Below are 21,959 nucleotides of genomic sequence, written 5' to 3'. Positions count from 1 at the left end.
TGTGACGTATTAGAACGTTGTTACAACTTGCTATGTTGGTTGTTATAACTTGTTAGGAGGTGTTAAAACTTGTTCGAACGTTGTAGCAACGTCATAGTTTCGTTGTGTGTTTGGCGGGGCTTAGGTTAGGTTAGTTTTGGTAAGTTTAGATTAGGTTAGCTGATGTCAGGTTAGCTTAGGTTAGGTTAGCTCTGGTAGCTTAGGATCGGACAATTTTTGTGAGGTGACAACATAAGAAGACGGGCTGAAGTGTTAGCAAAGAGAGACTGAGGAAGACTTACTGTCAGGTAGAGTGGTGGCCTCAACACTCTGCCACTCACTACAGAGTGCTCGATCATCCACGACTGCCTGACACGCCCTCACCCACATCTGTGGAAGGTTAAGACTTTATGTTGACATACAAGCATGTATACTATAGATGAGGTATACTATGAATACGGCACGCTATGGATGGGGCGCACTATGTATGGGTCATACTATATACGAGTCATGCAATGTATGTTGCACAACATATGGAGCATATAATGCATGGGGCATATAATGCTTGAAGCGTATAATGCATGAAGTATATAATGCATGGAGCATATAATGCATGGGGCATATAATGCATGGAGCATATAATACATGGAGCATATAATGCATGGAGCATATAATGCATGGAGCATATAATGCATGGAGCATATAATGCATGGAACATATAATGCATGGGACATATAATACAAGGAGCACACTATTAATGGGATATATTACCTCTACCCCATTCCCCTCCAATCTACCCCTCCCCCACATGGAGCGTGCGCCCATACCAGGGAGACAGAGATGAACAATAGTAAAAGGGGCAAAATACAAAGGATAAAGTGAACTTTAAGGTAATGTTCACAAACACAGATGCCATTACAAGGTGAATGAACTCATGGAACATGAAGAGATCTCGGATTCAATTACACTCAGAGAAAGGACAGTGTCCGGCATCATAACCAGCTGGTCCAGGTTGTTAAGGGGAGAGGCGGAAGAAGGGGGTTAAAGTGTTTCCTTTGATCGTGAAGAATAACATATTGAAATTGTCACATCAAGGCAGTAAATAGCCATGGGAGTGACTGATAACACTCCTCCGCCGCAGGACAGAAGACACAGGCAGGGCCCTAACCGAGGAACACGGGCAGTTATTACTATCAAGAGAAGAGCTCTCTCAGCTAAAGCTCTATTTCTTGCAAGCAGGGATAGGGCTTGACTTTTAATAATGGGGGACTTGAATAACTGAAAGCTAGATCTGAATACTAAGGAACCCCTTGAGAGTCCAAACACTTTATATGGAGAAATAAATTTATGGAACCAGCGATGATAAGCTTTGTTGACCAGACCACACACTAGAAGGTGAAAGGACGACGACGTTTCGGTCCATCCTGGACCATTCTCAAGTCGATTGTCTTACAATAAGTCATTGTTGATGAGACATAATAAGCCACGTTATTGTGACTCATCGCCTGCATATGATAAGCTTTCAAAGTTTACATGTAAATGGGCCCACAAGAATGATTGGTAATGAGGCAAGCTACGACCACCAGTCTAAATTTGCCAGACACACAGTGATAGGTGCGTCAAAGTGTAACGTGGGTCAAGGTAAGAGGTGGGTCGTACCAGTATTCAAACTCTGAACTTTGACAGTTGAGTACGTGGTGGAAGTAGGAACGTGTTTCTCAAGATGAGATGAAACGTTAAACAAATTATGAATAATTAATACATTTTCCATTGTAACGAAAAGAATAACAGCCCTCTGAAGGAGGACCTGCCTGAAAGGAGGATAATGAAAACGATAGATATAACCAGTGGTTTAGAAAAGTGTGTAAGGCAGAAAAGCATATAATCAAGAGGAAATATAAATAATGTAGAAACAGAGAGAAAAGAGGTGTATCATAGAACCAGAAATGAGCACCTCAAAGTGGAGAGCAGCACAAAGACAATTTACAAATGTTTTTGGATAAAAAATGAAAGAAACATTCCCAATTAATTCTCAGCAATATAGAGATGAAAACAATATGAACAAGTGAAGAAACAGAGGATAGAAGAATAACAATTCGTGGATAATGAGGAGAGCGTCTGAGAGTAGTGAAGTTGACGACTAGAGCGACGCGCGCCATCTGGCCAGGTGGGACCCCCGCGACTACGACCGCGCGCACCATCTGGCCAGGTGGAGCGCAAGGGGTTTTGGGGGATTTTCCCGAAAGTTTGGCGTGTCGGACGCGTGTGAGCGTCCGGTGTTTGGGTATGCGGTCAGGAAAGATGGGGGTCATGTTGTTGGGGGGTAGGAGAGTATGTGGGCTATGTGGGGTATGTGGTAGAGTAAGAAATACGAGGATATGAGTGGAATATGTGGAAAGAGTAGTTAAATGTGTATGTGTGTTTGCCGTAGACTTAATCCTGTGTGTAGATAATAGTTTTGATTAAAGATGATAGTAAGTAAAGCTATGTATTGGCTGAGTGTAGGTGTGAGGGGTCCCAACATAGGCGGATATGTTGTTTGGGGTGGGGGAGGGGTGGGGAGGGGTGTTGGAAGGGTGAGGGGAGCTTCCCCTCGGCGTGAGAGTGCTTAGGTTCATTTGTGGTTTTTGACATCCATTATTTTCTTGGAGCTATGCACACAGCCGGAAGTGAGAGGAGGAGGGTAGGAGAGTCCAGGAGGAGATGAGAGCTGCAGCAGGAGGGATGTGGTCCATTACCTTAATGTTTTTTTCGATGTCTTCAGAGTGGTCTGGAGATGTTCACCCCAACAGGCCTCTCCCAACACTGTGGATTCGTTAAGGAGCGACGTTCTTACTACTGCCGGCAGGTCCACACCTGTCATCGTCAATCACTCCCACCCCTCATCCCCTCCTCTCCCCATACCATCAGGCCCCCCCTCCCTCTCCCTCCCCTCCATTACCTTCTAGAGTGGGGCACCCCCCCTTACCTTCTAGAGTGGTACGGACCAGGACCACATACCGTCACATCGACCTGAGAAGTGTCACCACATGCCACATAACTTAGTAAACTCAGTCAAAGTCAGTAGGTTAGTGTTTACTAAAAGAGGGAAACACTTTTTGGCGGGGAGCGAGCCTGGGTGTACCATCTCTCTCTCTCTCTCTCTCTGTCTCTGTCTCTGTCTCTGTCTCTGTCTCTCTCTCTCTGTCTCTGTCTCTGTCTCTGTCTGTCTCTCTCTCTCTCTCTCTCTCTCTCTCCTGACACTCTCACTGGGACATAGCAAAGGCGTGCCATGAGCACAACATACAAATTCCATCAAGAACTACCTATGTATTGCTAAACAGTCCAATCTCACACAAGGCAGTCATATGGGCAGTAAAGGCTTGCAGAGATGCATAAAGGAGTCCAGGACTGAACCCCACAATTCATGTTGACCAGACCACACACTACAAGTTGAAGGGACGACGACGTTTCGGTCCGTCCTGGACCATTCTCAAGTCGATTGTGAGAATGGTTCAGGACGGACCATAAATTATTGGGATCGTCTCAAAGCCCTCCAAATGTACTCACTAGAAAGAAGACGAGAGAGATATCAAATAATATACACCTGGAAGATACTGGAGGGCCAAGTACCAAATCTACACAGTAAAATAACAACGTACTGGAGTAAACGATATGGAAGAAAATGTAGAATAGAACCAGTGAAGAGCAGAGGTGCCATAGGCACAATCAGAGAACACTGTATAAACATCAGAGGTCCGCGGTTGTTCAACGTCCTCCCGGCAAGCATAAGAAATATTGCCGGAACAACCGTGGACATTTTCAAGAGGAAACTAGATTTATTCCTCCAAGGAGTGCCGGACCAACCGGGCTGTGGTGGGTATGTGGGCCTGCGGGCCGCTCCAAGCAACAGCCTGGTGGACCAAACTCTCACAAGTCAAGCCTGGCCTCGGGCCGGGCTTGGGGAGTAGAAGAACTCCCAGAACCCCATCAAACAGGTATCAACCAGGACCGAAACGTCGTCGTCCCTTCAACTTCTAGTGTGTGGTCTGGTCTACATACTTCAGCCACGTTATTGTGACTCATCGCCCACAATTCATTTTTAGCAAAGCAAGTTACAATCATGACGAGCTAGTTACAAAATTCAATATAAGTCAACACATCATCACGGGAGACGCGATCTCTACCTACACATTGTTCTTGTTAACTGTGATCACAACATCTGCTGGCACAAATAAATATCATTGAAATGTATGCGTGTCTCCATCACCTCTTCTTCCTACACCAGTTACTGCTGTGCAGACCTTGTAACACACAACGGCGTTATCATAGCAAGACACTGTCACAGAATGTTCAAGACTCCTGAATGAGTGAAACAGCAATCCGTCTCGTTAGAGTCTAACCTTCGTGGTGGTTTGAGGCGTAGTGAGATGGACGAGGTATTGGGATGACATTACCCTCTCCCCATCCACCCCCACCAAACCCCAACCCCCCTCCCACCCCCCCTTCCAAGCCCAAACCATCAAGCATCACTTCACCCTTCCCAGACCGGATGTTCTGTGCAAAGCCTTTAGTATTATTTCTGATCATATGTGTAACCTTGTATCGCAACGTGACCAACATGGTATCATCATTCTTTGCTCAAATAGCATTTTTTAAGAATATCGAGAGTCATAAGCTGGTCTTCAATCTTATTATTATAACAAATCATAATTTGTTGTAAACACAACTGCATGGGATACACAAAGCAGTCAGTGGTGTTTTTCTCTCTCTCTCTCTCTCTCTCTCTCTCTCTCTCTCTCTCTCTCTCTCTCTCTCTCTCTCTCTCTCTCTCTCTCTCTCTCTCTCTCTCTCTCTCTCTCTCTCTCTCTCTCTCCCTCTCCCTCTCCCTCTCCCTCTCTCTCTCTCTCTCTCTCTCTTCAGATCATTTAATAGTTGGGGAAAAGTAACATCAATTCCTTTCTCCTGCCGCCGCTGTTCACATATCTTTTTTCATTTCACTTAGACTGACAGCGCACCAGAGGATGGAAGACTAATGTCAATTTTCGAGCCCCCATCACTCTCACCCTTATAACCTTGTAAGGTAACACGACCAACATGATGACATCGTTCTTTGCCCAAATATCATTAATGTAACGTGACCAATATGGTAACTTCGTTCTTTGCCCAAATATCATTTTAAGAGCAACGACCAACTTTCTGCCCGATGTCTGAATATTGAAATGTGAACCCCATTTAGCCAAACACAATATCTCCATTACATCTCATACCATATAAATATTACGGTCTGCAAGTTTTAGACCTCTGTAACACATTGTAACATAACGCAAATCAACTTTCTGCAGTCCAAATAACATTATGAAAGTATGACTTAGTCCATCTCCATTACATCTCCTACCATATAAATATTACTGTCTGCCAGTTTTAGCCCTCTGTAACACAATGTAACGTAATGTAACGCAGAAATCATCAACTTTCTGCAGTCCAAAATGTCATTTTGAAATGAAAAGTGAGACTTAGTCCATCCCCATTTTATCTCTTACCATATAAATATTAGTGTCTACCAGTTTTAGCCTCTGTAACACATTGTAACGTAACGTGGAAACTTATATGTGGTGATCATATCTCCAGAGTCCACACAATAAGCCACACATCACCCATCTTCTGTTTTCAAATCACAGCTCGCATCTAATTTAATGTTATTTGTTTTTGCAGAAACTATGTTTTGAGAATATGCTCAATGTCAGCAATTACTATTCGTATCATCAAAGTCCTTTCAGTCATCAAAACAAGCAGAGGTGCCGCCTAACCCACTAAAGATCTGATGTATGCAAGGTACATCATTTTGACAATTCTGTCACCGACCCGCCTTAGCGAGATGACTGTGCGCAACAGTACCCTAGCACTCTTAATAATTTTATTCAAGCACTATTAACATAGCATAATGTAAGATTTTTTTCACATTTCATATCGCGTGTGTAGATTTAGTTTTAACAAAAAGTGAAACACGAGAGCATGAACTAATAGGGTTGAGATAGGAGGAAAGGCTTTGTGGAAGATAAAAGAGCTGAGGAGACATGTTCCCTACCTACATTACTATTATTTCTTGCAGACCTGCAGACCTGTCCAGAAAAGGAGTCAGTCAGTCACTCAGTCAAACATTTTTATAGTTAAAAGTTTTTCATCTTAAATAACAGGGACTACTAGTCTTCATTTTTTTCTTCTATCAAATCAAATAGACGCGAGGGCCACTACCTATTGTTGTTGTCTGTCTGTCTGTCTATCACTTGACTAGGTTAAGGACCACAATATCCCACACCATACATGCTACGGGCTCTCACTAGTCAATAAACACAATTTTGTATCATTTCTCTACTAAATAGCACTCCGAATCATCTTTGCAGATTTTAATTTTACATTGTCACGTGCACAGCCATCAAAGGGGAATCTCACTACTGCACGGATGTCGTGTGTGTGTGTGTGTGTGTGTGTTAAATAAAAGGTCCTTACATAGCTTATCATTTTCTTTGAGAAACTTATATGTGGTGAACATATCTCCCGAGTCCACACAAATAACACACATCCATATTGAGAAAGAGAGAGAAGGCAAACATAGCTTGGTTATTGCATCTAGTTTTAAAAAAGGGGTAAGAATAAGAAGAGTCATGTTCCATAAAAATACTTTACAGCATCCATTATTTATGTGCAGTAAGAGGGAAACGGGATCCGCACATACAATTTCCAAGCATTACAACGTTATCGAGGTAAACATAACATAAAGACAATCATGTAGAAGTAGTATGCTGTTAATCAGCTAGTCAAAACTTAACATAACAGATATGATTTTACAGAGTTTTTAACCTTTGCAAGTTTTTCAATGTTTTCTCTTCACTTGTGCTAAGTGAGTCAGACAAAATGTGCCATTTCATTATTAGCCAGGCAATACGCTACTTGCTACTTGCGTCAAAACATATAACACGCATTATTTCACAGGAATTTTTTCTAGCAAATATGCTTCCTTTAAGCAGTTCAACACATCAAACACCAGCAGTCCGCGAAATTCCCTTTAGTCAATAGTCATCCTTTACAGTATTTCTTGACTAAAATAGCACTCCAAAACATAAGTGGTCATTTTTATTCTCACTGTCGCACTTATAGTCAATAATTTGTTTCGCAGAGTGACAAGTTATGCTTAGTGACGAGATTTCACGGTGAGCATAGTTTAAGAGAGTTCACACTGTATTAATTATGGTCATGGATATATTATGTTATGTTTATGAAGATCATTACTTCTTATTTTTAACATTTTTCTTGCCCCCAGCTTTTCAGTCTTCTCATATTCTTTTCAAATAAAGTTTGCTTACTGTTTTCCAGTAGATTGGCTTCACATTACATATATTAATCAATTTTCAAATTCAGTTCAGTTTCTTTTCAATATCACAGCTTTGTTGTTCCCCTGCCAGTATCTAGTTCAAGACCTCTTACTATCAATGTCATTAATACTACTATCATCAACCATGTTGTCGGAAAATCCGACACCATTTAATAATCATACAGATAATAGCTGTATCGTATAAACAAGTTACCCATAGAAAACGTAACTTGTAGTGGAATTACCGTCTATAGAAAACGGGATATCATCACCACACACTATTATAATTCACCACCTATTATGGTGGGAATTATTCTTAAATACATTAGTCTTTGGACTTTACCATCATAAAACATCTCATATAAATTAACTTAATTATCAATATTAAAGTAGAGTAAATGTGACCCTTTTATCACTTTCTGACATTTGGACAATGTAGGCCAGGCGTCAGGGAGGAAGGAGGGCAGCCATTGTTGTGTCACATCCGAGACGCGTGGAGCAAATTCGGTTCCTATCATATCTGGACAATGTCGGCCAGGCGTCAATAGTATGGAGTGTTAGACGCAGCCATTGTTGAGACTAGACCAGAGGCTCACACGGGAGCAAATTCGGCTCCTATTAATTTACTTGGACGTAGTGTTATGGAAACTAAAGGTGTACCATTTTCAACACGCTGTCTACAAATTCAAGTTAGTGTTCTTTCCGAAACCCATGTATCTTTCATTTATGGCCATTAATGTCATTATATAGGGTGACCCGGTTAGAGCACGACATAGCCTCAAACTAAAGGTAATTAAGCCAGGTCTTTATTGTTCCATGTACAGTATTTTCTCTGATATAGCTTGTCATATATAGGATTCTGGCTTCACAGCTAGCGCACTTTTGACAGGTCAAGACGAGGAAGCAAGATTTTGTGCACCAGTTACTGGGTGTTGGAAGCTACCTCAAAGAGGATAATTTGGTGTCTACACCCTAGTTATACCTGGTGGACTAACCTGCTGTACTATAAGATAAGGAACCTCTTCAATGTATGTAGTCTATTACTGTAGTTTGATTGGCTGCATATATATTAATTTAATAAACCCCCCTAATGTGTAGAGGATCGATTTGTGAGATTAAGAGATTATTGCAGAAATACAGTACACTTAACATCATACAAACTGCTATCGAAGTATATAAATTAATGTAAATAAAAATTCATATAAATTAAATAAATATAAATCTCACAGGTCGGTTCCCACATTATTTGGTCATCTTCGAACCGGATGACGGATTATTTGATCCTTTGAACCCACATTTGGTCATCTTAGTACCGGATGAACCAGTTAACCAGTGGATTCATTAAATATACTAGTGCAGTGTGATTTAAACAAAGCCAGCAGTCAAGACGGCGGCATTGACTCGTGCGAGTTCACGAGCCCCGCTCAGTTCAGATCAGCTTCGTCAGCGGTTTCATGCACGCCCACAGATATTTGGTGGCGTGTTATTCTGTGAAATGACAGCGCTAATATAGAAGCCAGCCAAATTAGTAGCTGTGTCCTCGCAAGATTGTTCACGGATTTGTCGTGTTAAATTTCGCGAGAGATTATCTACGAATTTTGTGGAGTTTATTTCGCGAGGTCACTAATAATATTTAATACTTCTAGATAATATTAGAAGTTTTATAGAGGCTAATTAAGAGGCTATTATCAATAATTGTGTATATTATTTCTCCAAAATAGAGAATTATTTAATATATTTTGCACTAGTGATCACAGTATAATATTTACTAATTGCCAACCCACAACAGGGTAGGATATTAACATTGACTAGTTGAACTATTATCGTTCATCCTAGTCCCATTATTACCATAGTCAGTTGTACTATATTGAATAACCTAACACCATTAATGAATGGTCCAGACCCTATTTTGGGTGTAATTTTTATCAACTCGAGTTGAGTTGTATATATAATAATTTACTTATGATCATTACACCTTTGAGTGATTAATTTGTGTCTCTACCATCCTAGGGTGATATAGAAGAGCTAACCTAAAGGTACTTCCAGTGACACTGGTTTATCACTCAAATCATTAGTGTGTATGATTGTATATATATAATGTGTATTAATTTTAAGTGCTAACCTCTAGTAGAGGTAGGATTATTGCCTAGTGAGTGCAGAATTTACCCTAGGCTACCATCAGTGCTTGTTCAGTATTATGAGCAGCCCAAGTACAAGCCCCACAAGGCTTCACCAACTAGCCAGTATGGATAACGCTGGCAATGAGAAAACTGTCATACATCTAGTACTACAATTGCTGGATTTACCTCAACCTGATCAGACTGCTGACTCATTACAATCCTTCAGCATGGAGTTTGAGTCACTACTAAGAACATTCAGTCTTAAGGTTGATATAACTACTAGTGAATGGATGATCAAAGTAGTCCTTCAACGAAAATTGTCCAGCGATATACTAGATGAATTATATGCACATCAACATAACACCATCCTGACAGTACAGGACATCACTGAAGGTTTACATTCCATCATAAACAAACGACGAGCAAATGAGGAAGTTAAAGCCTCATGCAAGCCTTCAGAAATAGAAAATAAGAGTCAATTAAAGGGTAAAACAACTACCCCAAATAAACATCAACCAATTAATCAAACATCAAGTTGCAGAAAATCTGACAATGCAGCAGCATCCTCCAAGCCTACTGTTACTAGTTCACCCAAACCGGTAACTTCCAAACGTGCAGTAGGCTGGGGGACATGTATGTTCTGCAAAAAGAAACATTCAACATACTGTTGTGCTAATTATCCAACCAGAGACATTCGAATGGAGCGACTCCAGGAATTAGGGAGATGTGCAAGGTGTCTCAAGTCACACAACATAGACTATTGTGATACCCAATTCAACACCTGTAACAGGTGTAGAAGAGGTAGGCACCATGCAGCACTGTGTAAATATACGAAATTAACGTATTCAAGACCCAAGGTGGAAGATAGCATTCCCACCACAGTACAGTACTGCAAGGTGCAACAAACAAAGAGTGTCCAATCAGCAAAGTCTAAAGGTAATACGACTTTGCCTACTGCCCAAATTACCATCCTGAATAAGAGGGCCAAGGTCCATACCCGTGGGTTGTTTGACCAAGGATCCCAGAGAACATATGTCACTAAAAAGCTGGCAGATGAATTACAATTAAGGCCTGTAGCCCAGACGTCATTCAACATCTCAGGGTTTGTAACAGATGCAGGACCTCAAGTCTACCAGGTGGTACAACCATCAGTACGCTTAGGCAGGTACGTCTGTCGAGTACAAGCCATTGTGGTGGACAAAATACCAGTAGACCTACAAGTTCAAGGTCTGAGAGCAACAGCCAAATTCCTGAGAAATAGAGGAATAAAATTGGCAGATAATATTAAGTCTGATCACCTCAGCGACTTCGGTCTCCTTGTAGGGACAGACTATTGTCATCGATTCATCGGTAGCCCTACTAAATATCAGGGTATAACCATGTTAAACTCTGCAGGAGGTAAATTACTCTCGGGCCCAATATCAAGCCTGAGGAGAGCTATGCCTGCAGATAAACAATACCAATAGAAATCTAAATTTGTCAGCTGATTATATTTCTCCAGTAGCATTATACTAAGGAGATTACAGCTGACTATACCAACAGAAGTTGATGTTAGTATCATCATTTAAAGCTGAAGATGAGTTCATGAGGCCTCAGTGGCAAATCAGTGAACAGTAGCCTAAAACAGCTACAAGTCACTGCGACCAATGTCACTGATCCCACTGCAGTCTCAGAACCATACTTTACTTTAATGATGAGCTATTCAATCTTCTGAATCAATTAACTAAATTAAACCCCAATAAATCTGATGACTGATTTGATACATTTATTATTTAATCAAGATGTATTCCATGGGCCTCAGTGTTTATATATCAGTGACTAGTTACCTGAACAAACTTCAAGTTATATCTAATGTCACTGATCTCACTGCAGTCCCTGAATCATACTTGACTGTAGTACTTGAACACATCAGTCTTCTGGGTAAAATAATATGTAATTAGGCTTGAATATTAGCCATTCAAGAGTTGACAGGGAAATGAATTCGCATTAGACTTCTAACCCCTGCAACTCTAGTACGGGACATCCGTCCTGTACGAACAGACGCACAAATGTGTGATTACTGACTACTAACATCAAATTAATCTAATAATTCGAAGGAGTATCGGTGTTCGTTTGTTCTAAATAGGACTTCGACCCGTGAGCAGCCCCTGGGGAATTATGTCGGAAAATACGACACCATTTAATAATCATACAGATAATAGCTGTATTGTATAAACAAGTTACCCATAGAAAACGTAACTTGTAGTGGAATTACCGTCTATAGAAAACGGGATATCATCACCACACACTATTATAATTCACCACCTATTATGGTGGGAATTATTCTTAAATACATTAGTCTTTGGACTTTACCATCATAAAACATCTCATATAAATTAACTTAATTATCAATATTAAAGTAGAGTAAATGTGACCCTTCTATCACTTTCTGACATTTGGACAATGTAGGCCAGGCGTCAGGGAGGAAGGAGGGCAGCCATTGTTGTGTCACATCCGAGACGCGTGGAGCAAATTCGGTTCCTATCATATCTGAACAATGTCGGCCAGGCGTCAATAGTATGGAGTGTTAGACGCAGCCATTGTTGAGACTAGACCAGAGGCTCACACGGGAGCAAATTCGGCTCCTATTAATTTACTTGGACGTAGTGTTATGGAAACTAAAGGTGTACCATTTTCAACACGCTGTCTACAAATTCAAGTTAGTGTTCTTTCCGAAACCCATGTATCTTTCATTTATGGCCATTAATGTCATTATATAGGGTGACCCGGTTAGAGCACGACATAGCCTCAAACTAAAGGTAATTAAGCCAGGTCTTTATTGTTCCATGTACAGTATTTTCTCTGATATAGCTTGTCATATATAGGATTCTGGCTTCACAGCTAGCGCACTTTTGACAGGTCAAGACGAGGAAGCAAGATTTTGTGCACCAGTTACTGGGTGTTGGAAGCTACCTCAAAGAGGATAATTTGGTGTCTACACCCTAGTTATACCTGGTGGACTAACCTGCTGTACTATAAGATAAGGAACCTCTTCAATGTATGTAGTCTATTACTGTAGTTTGATTGGCTGCATATATATTAATTTAATAAACCCCCCTAATGTGTAGAGGATCGATTTGTGAGATTAAGAGATTATTGCAGAAATACAGTCCACTTAACATCATACAAATTGCTATCGAAGTATATAAATTAACGTAAATATAAATTCATATAAATTAAATAAATATAAATCTCACAGGTCGGTTCCCACACATGTATTGGATGTCTCAGACATTCAGTTAACAACTTAGTAAGTGTTTAATGAACGTGAGAATCACTTCATGTGCGCTCATTTTAGTTTAGTTTAAAGTTTTCCATCTTGAATTAATACTACTATCGCCAACTATGTATTGGATAGCTCAGGCATTCAGTTAACAACTCAGTAAGTAAAAATCACTTCATGTGAGCTCATTTTTAGTTTAGGATAAGGTTTTTCCATCGTGAAATACTATTATCATCAACCAGGTATTGGGTGGCTCTACCATTCAGTTTACAACTCGGTAACTGTTTACTGAACATAGATATCCCTCCATGCGACCTCATTTTTTAGTTTAAAGTTTCTCCATCGTAAAAAAATAAAATATTACTATCACAAACCATGTATTGGGTGGCTCAACCATTCAGTTTACAACTCAGTAACTGTTTACTGAGCATAGATATCCCTCCATATGACCTCATTTTTTAGTTTAAAATTTCTCCATCGTAAATAAAAAATAAAATATTACTATCACAAACCTTGTATTGGCCGGCTCCGGCATTCAGTTTACAACTCAGTAAGTGTTTACAGAATGCAAAATCGCTACATGTGTGGTCATTTAGTTTAAAGTTTCTCAATCTTAAAATATTACTATCATCATCAACCATGCATTGGCTGGCTTAGTCTTTCAGTTTACAACTCGGTGAGTGTTAACTGAACATGGAAATTATCACATGTGTGAGCATTTAGTTTAGTTTTAAGTCTCACAATCTTAAATTAAAAACTATCATCAACCCCGTATTGAGCTCTCGGGCATTCAGCTATCCACTCAGTAAGTGTTTACTGAACGTCGAAATCATTTCCTGTGTGCCCATTTTTTACTTGAACCCGTCTCCACTCCAAACCAGTCAGGACCTAGGGTCCGACTCGGACCGCAGGTCCGGTTTGGAGTGGAGACGGGTTCAAGTAAAAAATAGGCACACAGGAAATGATTTCGACGTTCAGTAAACACTTACCGAGTGGATAACTGAATGCCCAAGAGCCCAATACGGGGTTGATGATAGTATTTAATTTAAGATTGTGAAACTTAAAACTAAACTAAATGCTCACACATGTGATAATTTCCACGTTCAGTTAACACTCACTGAGTTGTAAACTGAAAGACTAAGCCAGCCAATGCATGGTTGATGATGATAGTAATATTTTAAGATTGAGAAACTTTAAACTAAATGATCACACATGTAGCGATTTTGCATTCAGTAAACACTTACTGAGTTGTAAACTGAATGCTGGAGCCGGCCAATACAAGGTTTGTGATAGTAATATTTTATTTTTTATTTACGATGGAGAAACTTTAAACTAAAAAATGAGGTCATATGGAGGGATATCTATGTTCAGTAAACAGTTACTGAGTTGTAAACTGAATGGTTGAGCCACCCAGTACATGGTTTGTGATAGTAATATTTTATTTTTTTACGATGGAGAAACTTTAAACTAAAAAATGAGGTCGAATGGAGGGATATCTATATTCAGTAAACAGTTACCGAGTTGTAAACTGAATGGTAGAGCCACCCAATACCTGGTTAATGATAATAGTATTTCACGATGGAAAAACCTTATCCTAAACTAAAAATGAGCTCACATAAAGTGATTTTCACTTACTGAGTTGTTAACTGAATGCCTGAGCTATCCAATACATAGTTGGTGATAGTAGTATTAATTCAAGATGGAAAACTTTAAACTAAACTAAAATGAGCGCACATGAAGTGATTCTCACGTTCATTAAACACTTACTAAGTTGTTAACTGAATGTCTGAGACATCCAATACATGGTTGATGATAGTAGTATTAATGACATTGATAATAAGAGGTCTTGAACTAGATACTGGCAGGGGAACAACAAAGCTGTGATATTGAAAAGAAACTGAACTGAATTTGAAAATTGATTAATATATGTAATGTGAAGCCAATCTACTGGAAAACAGTAAGCAAACTTTATTTGAAAAGAATATGAGAAGACTGAAAAGCTGGGGGCAAGAAAAATGTTAAAAATAAGAAGTAATGATCTTCATAAACATAACATAATATATCCATGACCATAATTAATACAGTGTGAACTCTCTTAAACTATGCTCACCGTGAAATCTCGTCACTAAGCATAACTTGTCACTCTGCGAAACAAATTATTGACTATAAGTGCGCCAGTGAGAATAAAAATGACCACTTATGTTTTGGAGTGCTATTTTAGTCAAGAAATACTGTAAAGGATGACTATTGACTAAAGGGAATTTCGCGGACTGCTGGTGTTTGATGTGTTGAACTGCTTAAAGGAAGCATATTTGCTAGAAAAAATTCCTGTGAAATAATGCGTGTTATATGTTTTGACGCAAGTAGCAAGTAGCGTATTGCCTGGCTAATAATGAAATGGCACATTTTGTCTGACTCACTTAGCACAAGTGAAGAGAAAACATTGAAAAACTTGCAAAGGTTAAAAACTCTGTAAAATCATATCTGTTATGTTAAGTTTTGACTAGCTGATTAACAGCATACTACTTCTACATGATTGTCTTTATGTTATGTTTACCTCGATAACGTTGTAATGCTTGGAAATTGTATGTGCGGATCCCGTTTCCCTCTTACTGCACATAAATAATGGATGCTGTAAAGTATTTTTATGGAACATGACTCTTCTTATTCTTACCCCTTTTTTAAAACTAGATGCAATAACCAAGCTGTGTTTGCCTTCTCTCTCTTTCTCAATATGGATGTGGGTTATTTGTGTGGACTCGGGAGATATGTTCACCACATATAAGTTTCTCAAAGAAAATGATAAGCTATGTAAGGACCTTTTATTTAACACACACACACACACACACACACACACACACACACACACACACGACATCCGTGCAGTAGTGAGATTCCCCTTTGATGGCTGTGCACGTGACAATGTAAAATTAAAATCTGCAAAGATGATTCGGAGTGCTATTTAGTAGAGAAATGATACAAAATTGTATTTATTGACTAGTGAGAATCCGTAGCATGTATGGTGTGGGATATTGTGGTCCTTAACCTAGTCAAGTGATAGACAGACAGACAGACAGACAGACAACAACAATAGGTAGTGGCCCTCGCGTCTATTTGATTTGATAGAAGAAAAAAATGAAGACTAGTAGTCCCTGTTATTTAAGATGAAAAACTTTTAACTATAAAAATGTTTGACTGAGTGACTGACTGACTGCTTTTCTGGACAGGTCTGCAGGTCTGCAAGAAATAATAGTAATGTAGGTAGAGAACATGTCTCCTCGGCTCTTTTATCTTCCGCAAAGCCTTTCCTCCTATCTCAACCCTATTAGTTCATGCTCTCGTGTTTCACTTTTTGTTAAAACTAAATCTACACACGCGATATGAAATGTGAAAAAAATCTTACATTATGCTATGTTAATAGTGCTTGAATAAAATTATTAAGAGTGCTAGGGTACTGTTGCGCACAGTCATCTCGCTAAGGCGGGTCGGTGACAGAATTGTCAAAATGATGTACCTTGCATACATCAGATCTTTAGTGGGTTAGGCGGCACCTCTGCTTGTTTTGATGACTGAAAGGACTTTGATGATACGAATAGTAATTGCTGACATTGAGCATATTCTCAAAACATAGTTTCTGCAAAAAAAAATAACATTAAATTAGATGCGAGCTGTGATTTGAAAACAGAAGATGGGTGATGTGTGGCTTATTGTGTGGACTCTGGAGATATGATCACCACATATAAGTTTCTCAAAGAAAAGCGGTAATATTTTTTTTTGTGTTTGGATGTAATGGCTAAACATGGTTGGTATTTTCAATAATGTTATTTGATCATTAGACAAAGTTGATTTCCATGTTACGTTACAATGTGTTACAGAGGTTAAAACTGGTAGTACACTAATATTTATATGGTAAGAGATAAAATAGGGATGGACTAAGTCTCACTTTTCATTTCAAAATGACATTTTGGACTGCAGAAAGTTGATGATTTCTGCGTTACGTTACGTTACATTGTGTTACAGAGGGCTAAAACTGGTAGACAGTAATATTTATATGGTAAGAGATGTAATGGAGATGGACTAAGTCATACTTTCATAATGTTATTTGGACTGCAGAAAGTTGATTTCGCGTTACGTTACAATGTGTTACAGAGGCTAAAACTGGTAGACAGTAATATTTATATGATAGGAGATGTAATGGAGATGGACTAAGTCATACTTTCATAATGTTATTTGGACTGCAGAAAGTTGATTTGCGTTATGTTACAATGTGTTACAGAGGTCTAAAACTTGCAGACCGTAATATTTATATGGTATGAGATGTAATGGAGATATTGTGTTTGGCTAAATTGGGTTCACATTTCAATATTCAGACATCGGACAGAAAGTTGGTCGTTACTCTTAAAATGATATTTGGGCAAAGAACGAAGTTACCATATTGGTCACGTTACATTAATGATATTTGGGCAAAGAACGATGTCATCATGTTGGTCGTGTTACCTTACAAGGTTATAAGGGTGAGAGTGATGGGGGCTCGAAAATTGACATTAGTCTTCCATCCACTGGTGCGCTGTCAGTCTAAGTGAAATGAAAAAAGATATGTGAACAGCGGCGGCAGGAGAAAGGAATTGATGTTACTTTTCCCCAACTATTAAATGATCTGAATAGAGAGAGAGAGAGAGAGAGAGAGAGAGAGAGAGAGAGAGAGAGAGAGAGAGAGAGAGAGAGAGAGAGAGAGAGAGAGAGAGAGAGAGAGAGAGAGAGAGAGAGAGAGAGAGAGAGAGAGAGAGAGAGAGAGAGAGAGAGAGAGAAACCACTGACTGCTATGTGTATCCCATGCAGTTGTGTTTACAACAAATTATGATTTGTTATAATAATAAGATTGAAGACCAGCTTATGACTCTCGATATTCTTAAAAAACGCAATTTAAGCAAAGAATGATGATACCATGTTGGTCACGTTGCGATAAAAGGCTACACATATGATCAGAAATAATACTAAAGGCTTTGCACAGAACATCCGGTCTGGGAAGGGTGAAGTGATGCTTGATGGTTTGGGCTTGGAAGGGGGGTGGGAGGAGGGTAGATGGGGAGAGGGTAAGGTCATCCCAATACCTCATCCATCTCACTACGCCTCAAACCACCACGAAGGTTAGACCCTAATGAGACGGATTGCTGTTTCACTCATTCAGGAGTCTTGAACATTCTGTGACATTGTCTTGCTATGATAACGCCGTTGTGTGTTACATGGTCTGTACAGCAGTAATTGGTGTAGGAAGAAGAGGTGATGGAGACACGCATACATTTCAATGATATTTATTTGGGCCAGCAGATGTTGTGATCACAGTTAACAAGAACAATGTGTAGGTAGAGATCGCGTCTTCCGTGACGATGTGTTGACTTATATTGAATTTTGTAACTAGCTCATCATGATTGTAACTTGCTTAGCTAAAAATGAATTGTGGGGTTCAGTCCCAGGACTCCTTTATGCATCTCTGCAAGCCTTTACTGCCCATATGACTGCCTTGTGTGAGATTGGACTGTTTAGCAACACGTAGGTAGTTCTTGATGGAATTTGTATGTTGTGCTCATGGCACGCCTTTGCTATGTCCCAGTGAGAGTGTCAGGAGAGAGAGAGAGGGAGAGAGAGAGAGAGAGAGAGAGAGAGAGAGAGAGAGAGAGAGAGAGAGAGAGAGAGAGAGACAGACAGAGACAGAGACAGAGAGAGAGAGAGAGAGAGAGAGAGAGAGAGAGATGGTACACCCAGGCTTGCTCCCCGCCAAAAAGTGTTTCCCTCTTTTAGTAAACACTAACCTACTGACTTTGACTGAGTTTACTAAGTGATGTGGCATGTGGTGACACTTCTCAGGTCGATGTGACAGTATGTGGGTATGTGGTCCTGGTCCGTACCACTCTAGAAGGTAAGGGGGGGTGCCCCACTCTAGAAGGTAATGGAGGGGAGGGAGAGGGGGGGCCTGATGGTATGGGGAGAGGAGGGGATGAGGGGTGGGAGTGATTGACGATGTCAGGTGTGGACCTGCCGGCAGTAGTAAAAATGTCGCTCCTTAACGAATCCGCAGTGTTGGGAGAGGCCTGTTGGGGTGAACATCTCCAGACAACTCTGAAGACATCAAAAAACCATTAAGGTAATGGACCACATCCCTCCTGCTGCAGCTCTCATCTCCTCCTGGACTCTCCTACCGTTCTCCTCTCACTTCCGGCTGTGTGCATAGCTCCAAGAAAATAATGGATGTCAAAAACCACAAATGAACCTAAGCACTCTCACGCCGAGGGGAAGCTCCCCTCACCCTTCCAACACCCCTCCCCACCCCTCCCCCACCCCAAACAACATATCCGCCTATGTTGGGACCCCTCACACCTACACTCAGCCTCTACATAGCTTTACTTACTATCATCTTTAATCAAAACTATTATCTACACACAGGATTAAGTCTACGGCAAACACACATACACATTTAACTACTCTTTCCACATATTCCACTCATATCCTCGTATTTCTTACTCTACCACATACCCCACATAGCCCACATACTCTCCTACCCCCCCAACAACATGACCCCCCATCTTTCCTGACCGCATACCCAAACACCGGACGCTCACACGCGTCCGACACGCCAAACTTTCGGGAAAATTCCCCAAAACCCCTTGCGCTCCACCTGGCCAGATGGTGCGCGCGGTCGTAGTCGCGGGGGTACCACCTGGCCAGATGGCGTGCGTCGCTCTAGTCGTCAACTTCACTACTTCTGAGGATCTCAGCAGGATATTCCATGTGGTCGTGGTCACGTCCTTTTTATTTTTGTGTCAATGTCTTTCTCTACTTCTCGAGAAAGGCATACGTCTTTCTCTACTACTAGAGAAAGACTTTGACACCAAAAATGTCTTTCATTTCAATGTCTTTCTCTACTACTTTCTCTATTTGACTGGGACTGCCTGATACCCTCTACTCTGTCACAGCCTTTTATTGACTACTTATATTAATTAATGCTTGGCCGGGCCTGTATTATGTAATCCCAAGTTGGCCCTGTTCCTAGGCTACAACTCTGGTCTTAATATACTTTTACTATACTGTCTAGGGGATGAAGCTTCTAGTTGCGCCAAGGGTAATTCAAGTAGTAGGGAAACGGCTGAGTAGAGAGATGAAAAAAACCTGTTATATTTATAAGACAAACACACGATATATTACATTATAATTCACTCCTTGCAATTCAAGGTCATTATGAATGTTAAAAACACTGTATCTGATCATCCTTCTAAGGGCTCCATCACCCTGTAGCTCTGGTCTAACACTGGAACTGTGCACACAACCACCACATCTGTCAGCATAAGTGTCCCATATTATATATATATATATATATATATATATATATATATATATATATATATATATATATATATATATATATATAAATATATATATATATATATATATATATATATATATATATATATATATATATATATATATATATATATATATATATATATATGTCGTACCTAGTAGCCAGAACGCACTTCTCAGCCTACTATGCAAGGCCCAATTTGCCTAATAAGCCAACTTTTCATGAATTAATTGTTTTTCGACTATCTAACCTACCTAACCTAACCTAACCTAACTTTTTCGGATACCTAACCTAACCTAACCTATAAAAATAGGTTAGGTTAGGTTAGGTAGGGTTGGTTAAGTTTGGTCATATATCTACGTTAATTTTAACTCCAATAAAAAAAAATTGACCTCATACATAATGAAATGGGTAGCTTTATCATTTCATAAGAAAAAAATTAGAGAAAATATATTAATTCAGGAAAACTTGGCTTATTAGGCAAATCGGGCCTTGCATAGTAGGCTGAGAAGTGCGTTCTGGCTACTAGGTACGACATATATATATATATATATATATATATTATATATATATTATATATATATATATATATATATATATATATATATATATATATATATATATATATATATATATATATACTCGGCGCCTGGGGTAAAAGTGCTACCAGTTTTTTTAAGCAACTGGGTTCTAGGCTCATTGAAACAACAAGGGACCCAAGAGCTGCAAGCTTTCTTTTCCAGCGCCTCAGTGTGGCGATACAGAGGGGAAATGCGCACTGCATCCAGGGGTTCCTGCCCGCCATCTGAGGAGCTGGAGGAACTCGACAACCTATGATAACCATCTTTGTAACCCATATGTAACTCCTTTTTTGTAACAAAGTTCAAATAAAGTAAATATATATGTGTACATACAAAAGAATGGGGGTGGTAGGAGAAGATAATATTAGTGTTCAGTGAGAAACCACAAGGTCTCCTCTGAATACTTTTTATTTTCTTCTCCGAGGCTATGGGTCCCCACATTGGCACCAGAGGTGGTACCCTCACAAACTTTAAAATATATATATATATATATATATATATATATATATATATATATATATATATATATATATATATATATATATATATATATATATATATATATCAAATATATATATATATATATATATATATATATATATATATATATATATATATATATATATATATATATATATATATATATATTAGTATATTTGGTAGCCGTCTTTCCTGTTGACATATATTATTAAATATGACCGAAAAAGTAAGATTAATAATTTTGACACGAATTTTCTCAATGTTTCTTATATTTCTTTTCATTCATTTTTATTTCTAGTCTGACGTGACACTTGAACACGTTTCGTAAAACTTATTACATTTTCAAAGACTTTAGTTTACACACACACAACTATAACTGAACAGAGTTCAAACAGCTTCGATTTTATACCTGCATTTGGGTGAGGTGATATGTTACAACAGTTTTGGATGAGGTGAAAACAAACTTTCAACACAAGACAGAACACGAAACAATGGGGATAATATTTTGTAAGTTAAAGGGAAGAATGTAAGTAACTGCAAAGGGCCTATTGGCCCATATTTCTTGATGCTTCTATATTGGTGCGGAGTCTTGAAGTGGGTAGAATATAGTTGTGTATTAATTGGCTGTTGATTGCTGGTGTCGACTTCTTAATGTGTAGTGCCTCGTAGATATCAAGCTGCCTGCTATCGCTGTATCTATCGATGATTTCCGTGTTTTTTGTTAAGACTTCTCTGGTGATAGTCTGGTTGTGGGAGGAGATTATATGTTCCTTAATATAATTAAGGAACTCCAAAATTAATTTTTATTTGTAGTCTGACGCAACGCCTG

General features: G+C 39.3%; 1 protein-coding gene across 3 annotated transcripts in view; it reads right to left on the bottom strand.

Annotated features, from left to right (window-relative positions):
- LOC123759723 (insulin-like growth factor 1 receptor) overlaps window positions 1–21,959 on the bottom strand; it is a 476,359-nt gene that overhangs the window by 144,482 nt on the left and 309,918 nt on the right. For all 3 annotated transcript variants that reach the window (XM_069317552.1, XM_069317549.1, XM_069317548.1), the window contains one exon: window positions 282–369. In XM_069317552.1, the coding sequence (XP_069173653.1) occupies window positions 282–369 (88 nt within the window). The remainder of the gene's footprint in view (window positions 1–281; window positions 370–21,959) is intronic.

The sequence above is a fragment of the Procambarus clarkii genome, chromosome 8 (assembly GCF_040958095.1).
Source record: "Procambarus clarkii isolate CNS0578487 chromosome 8, FALCON_Pclarkii_2.0, whole genome shotgun sequence".
Taxonomy (NCBI): Eukaryota; Metazoa; Arthropoda; class Malacostraca; order Decapoda; family Cambaridae; genus Procambarus; species Procambarus clarkii.
The sequence above is the reverse complement of the archived record's forward strand: the minus strand, read 5'-3'. Positions and strand labels throughout refer to the sequence as shown.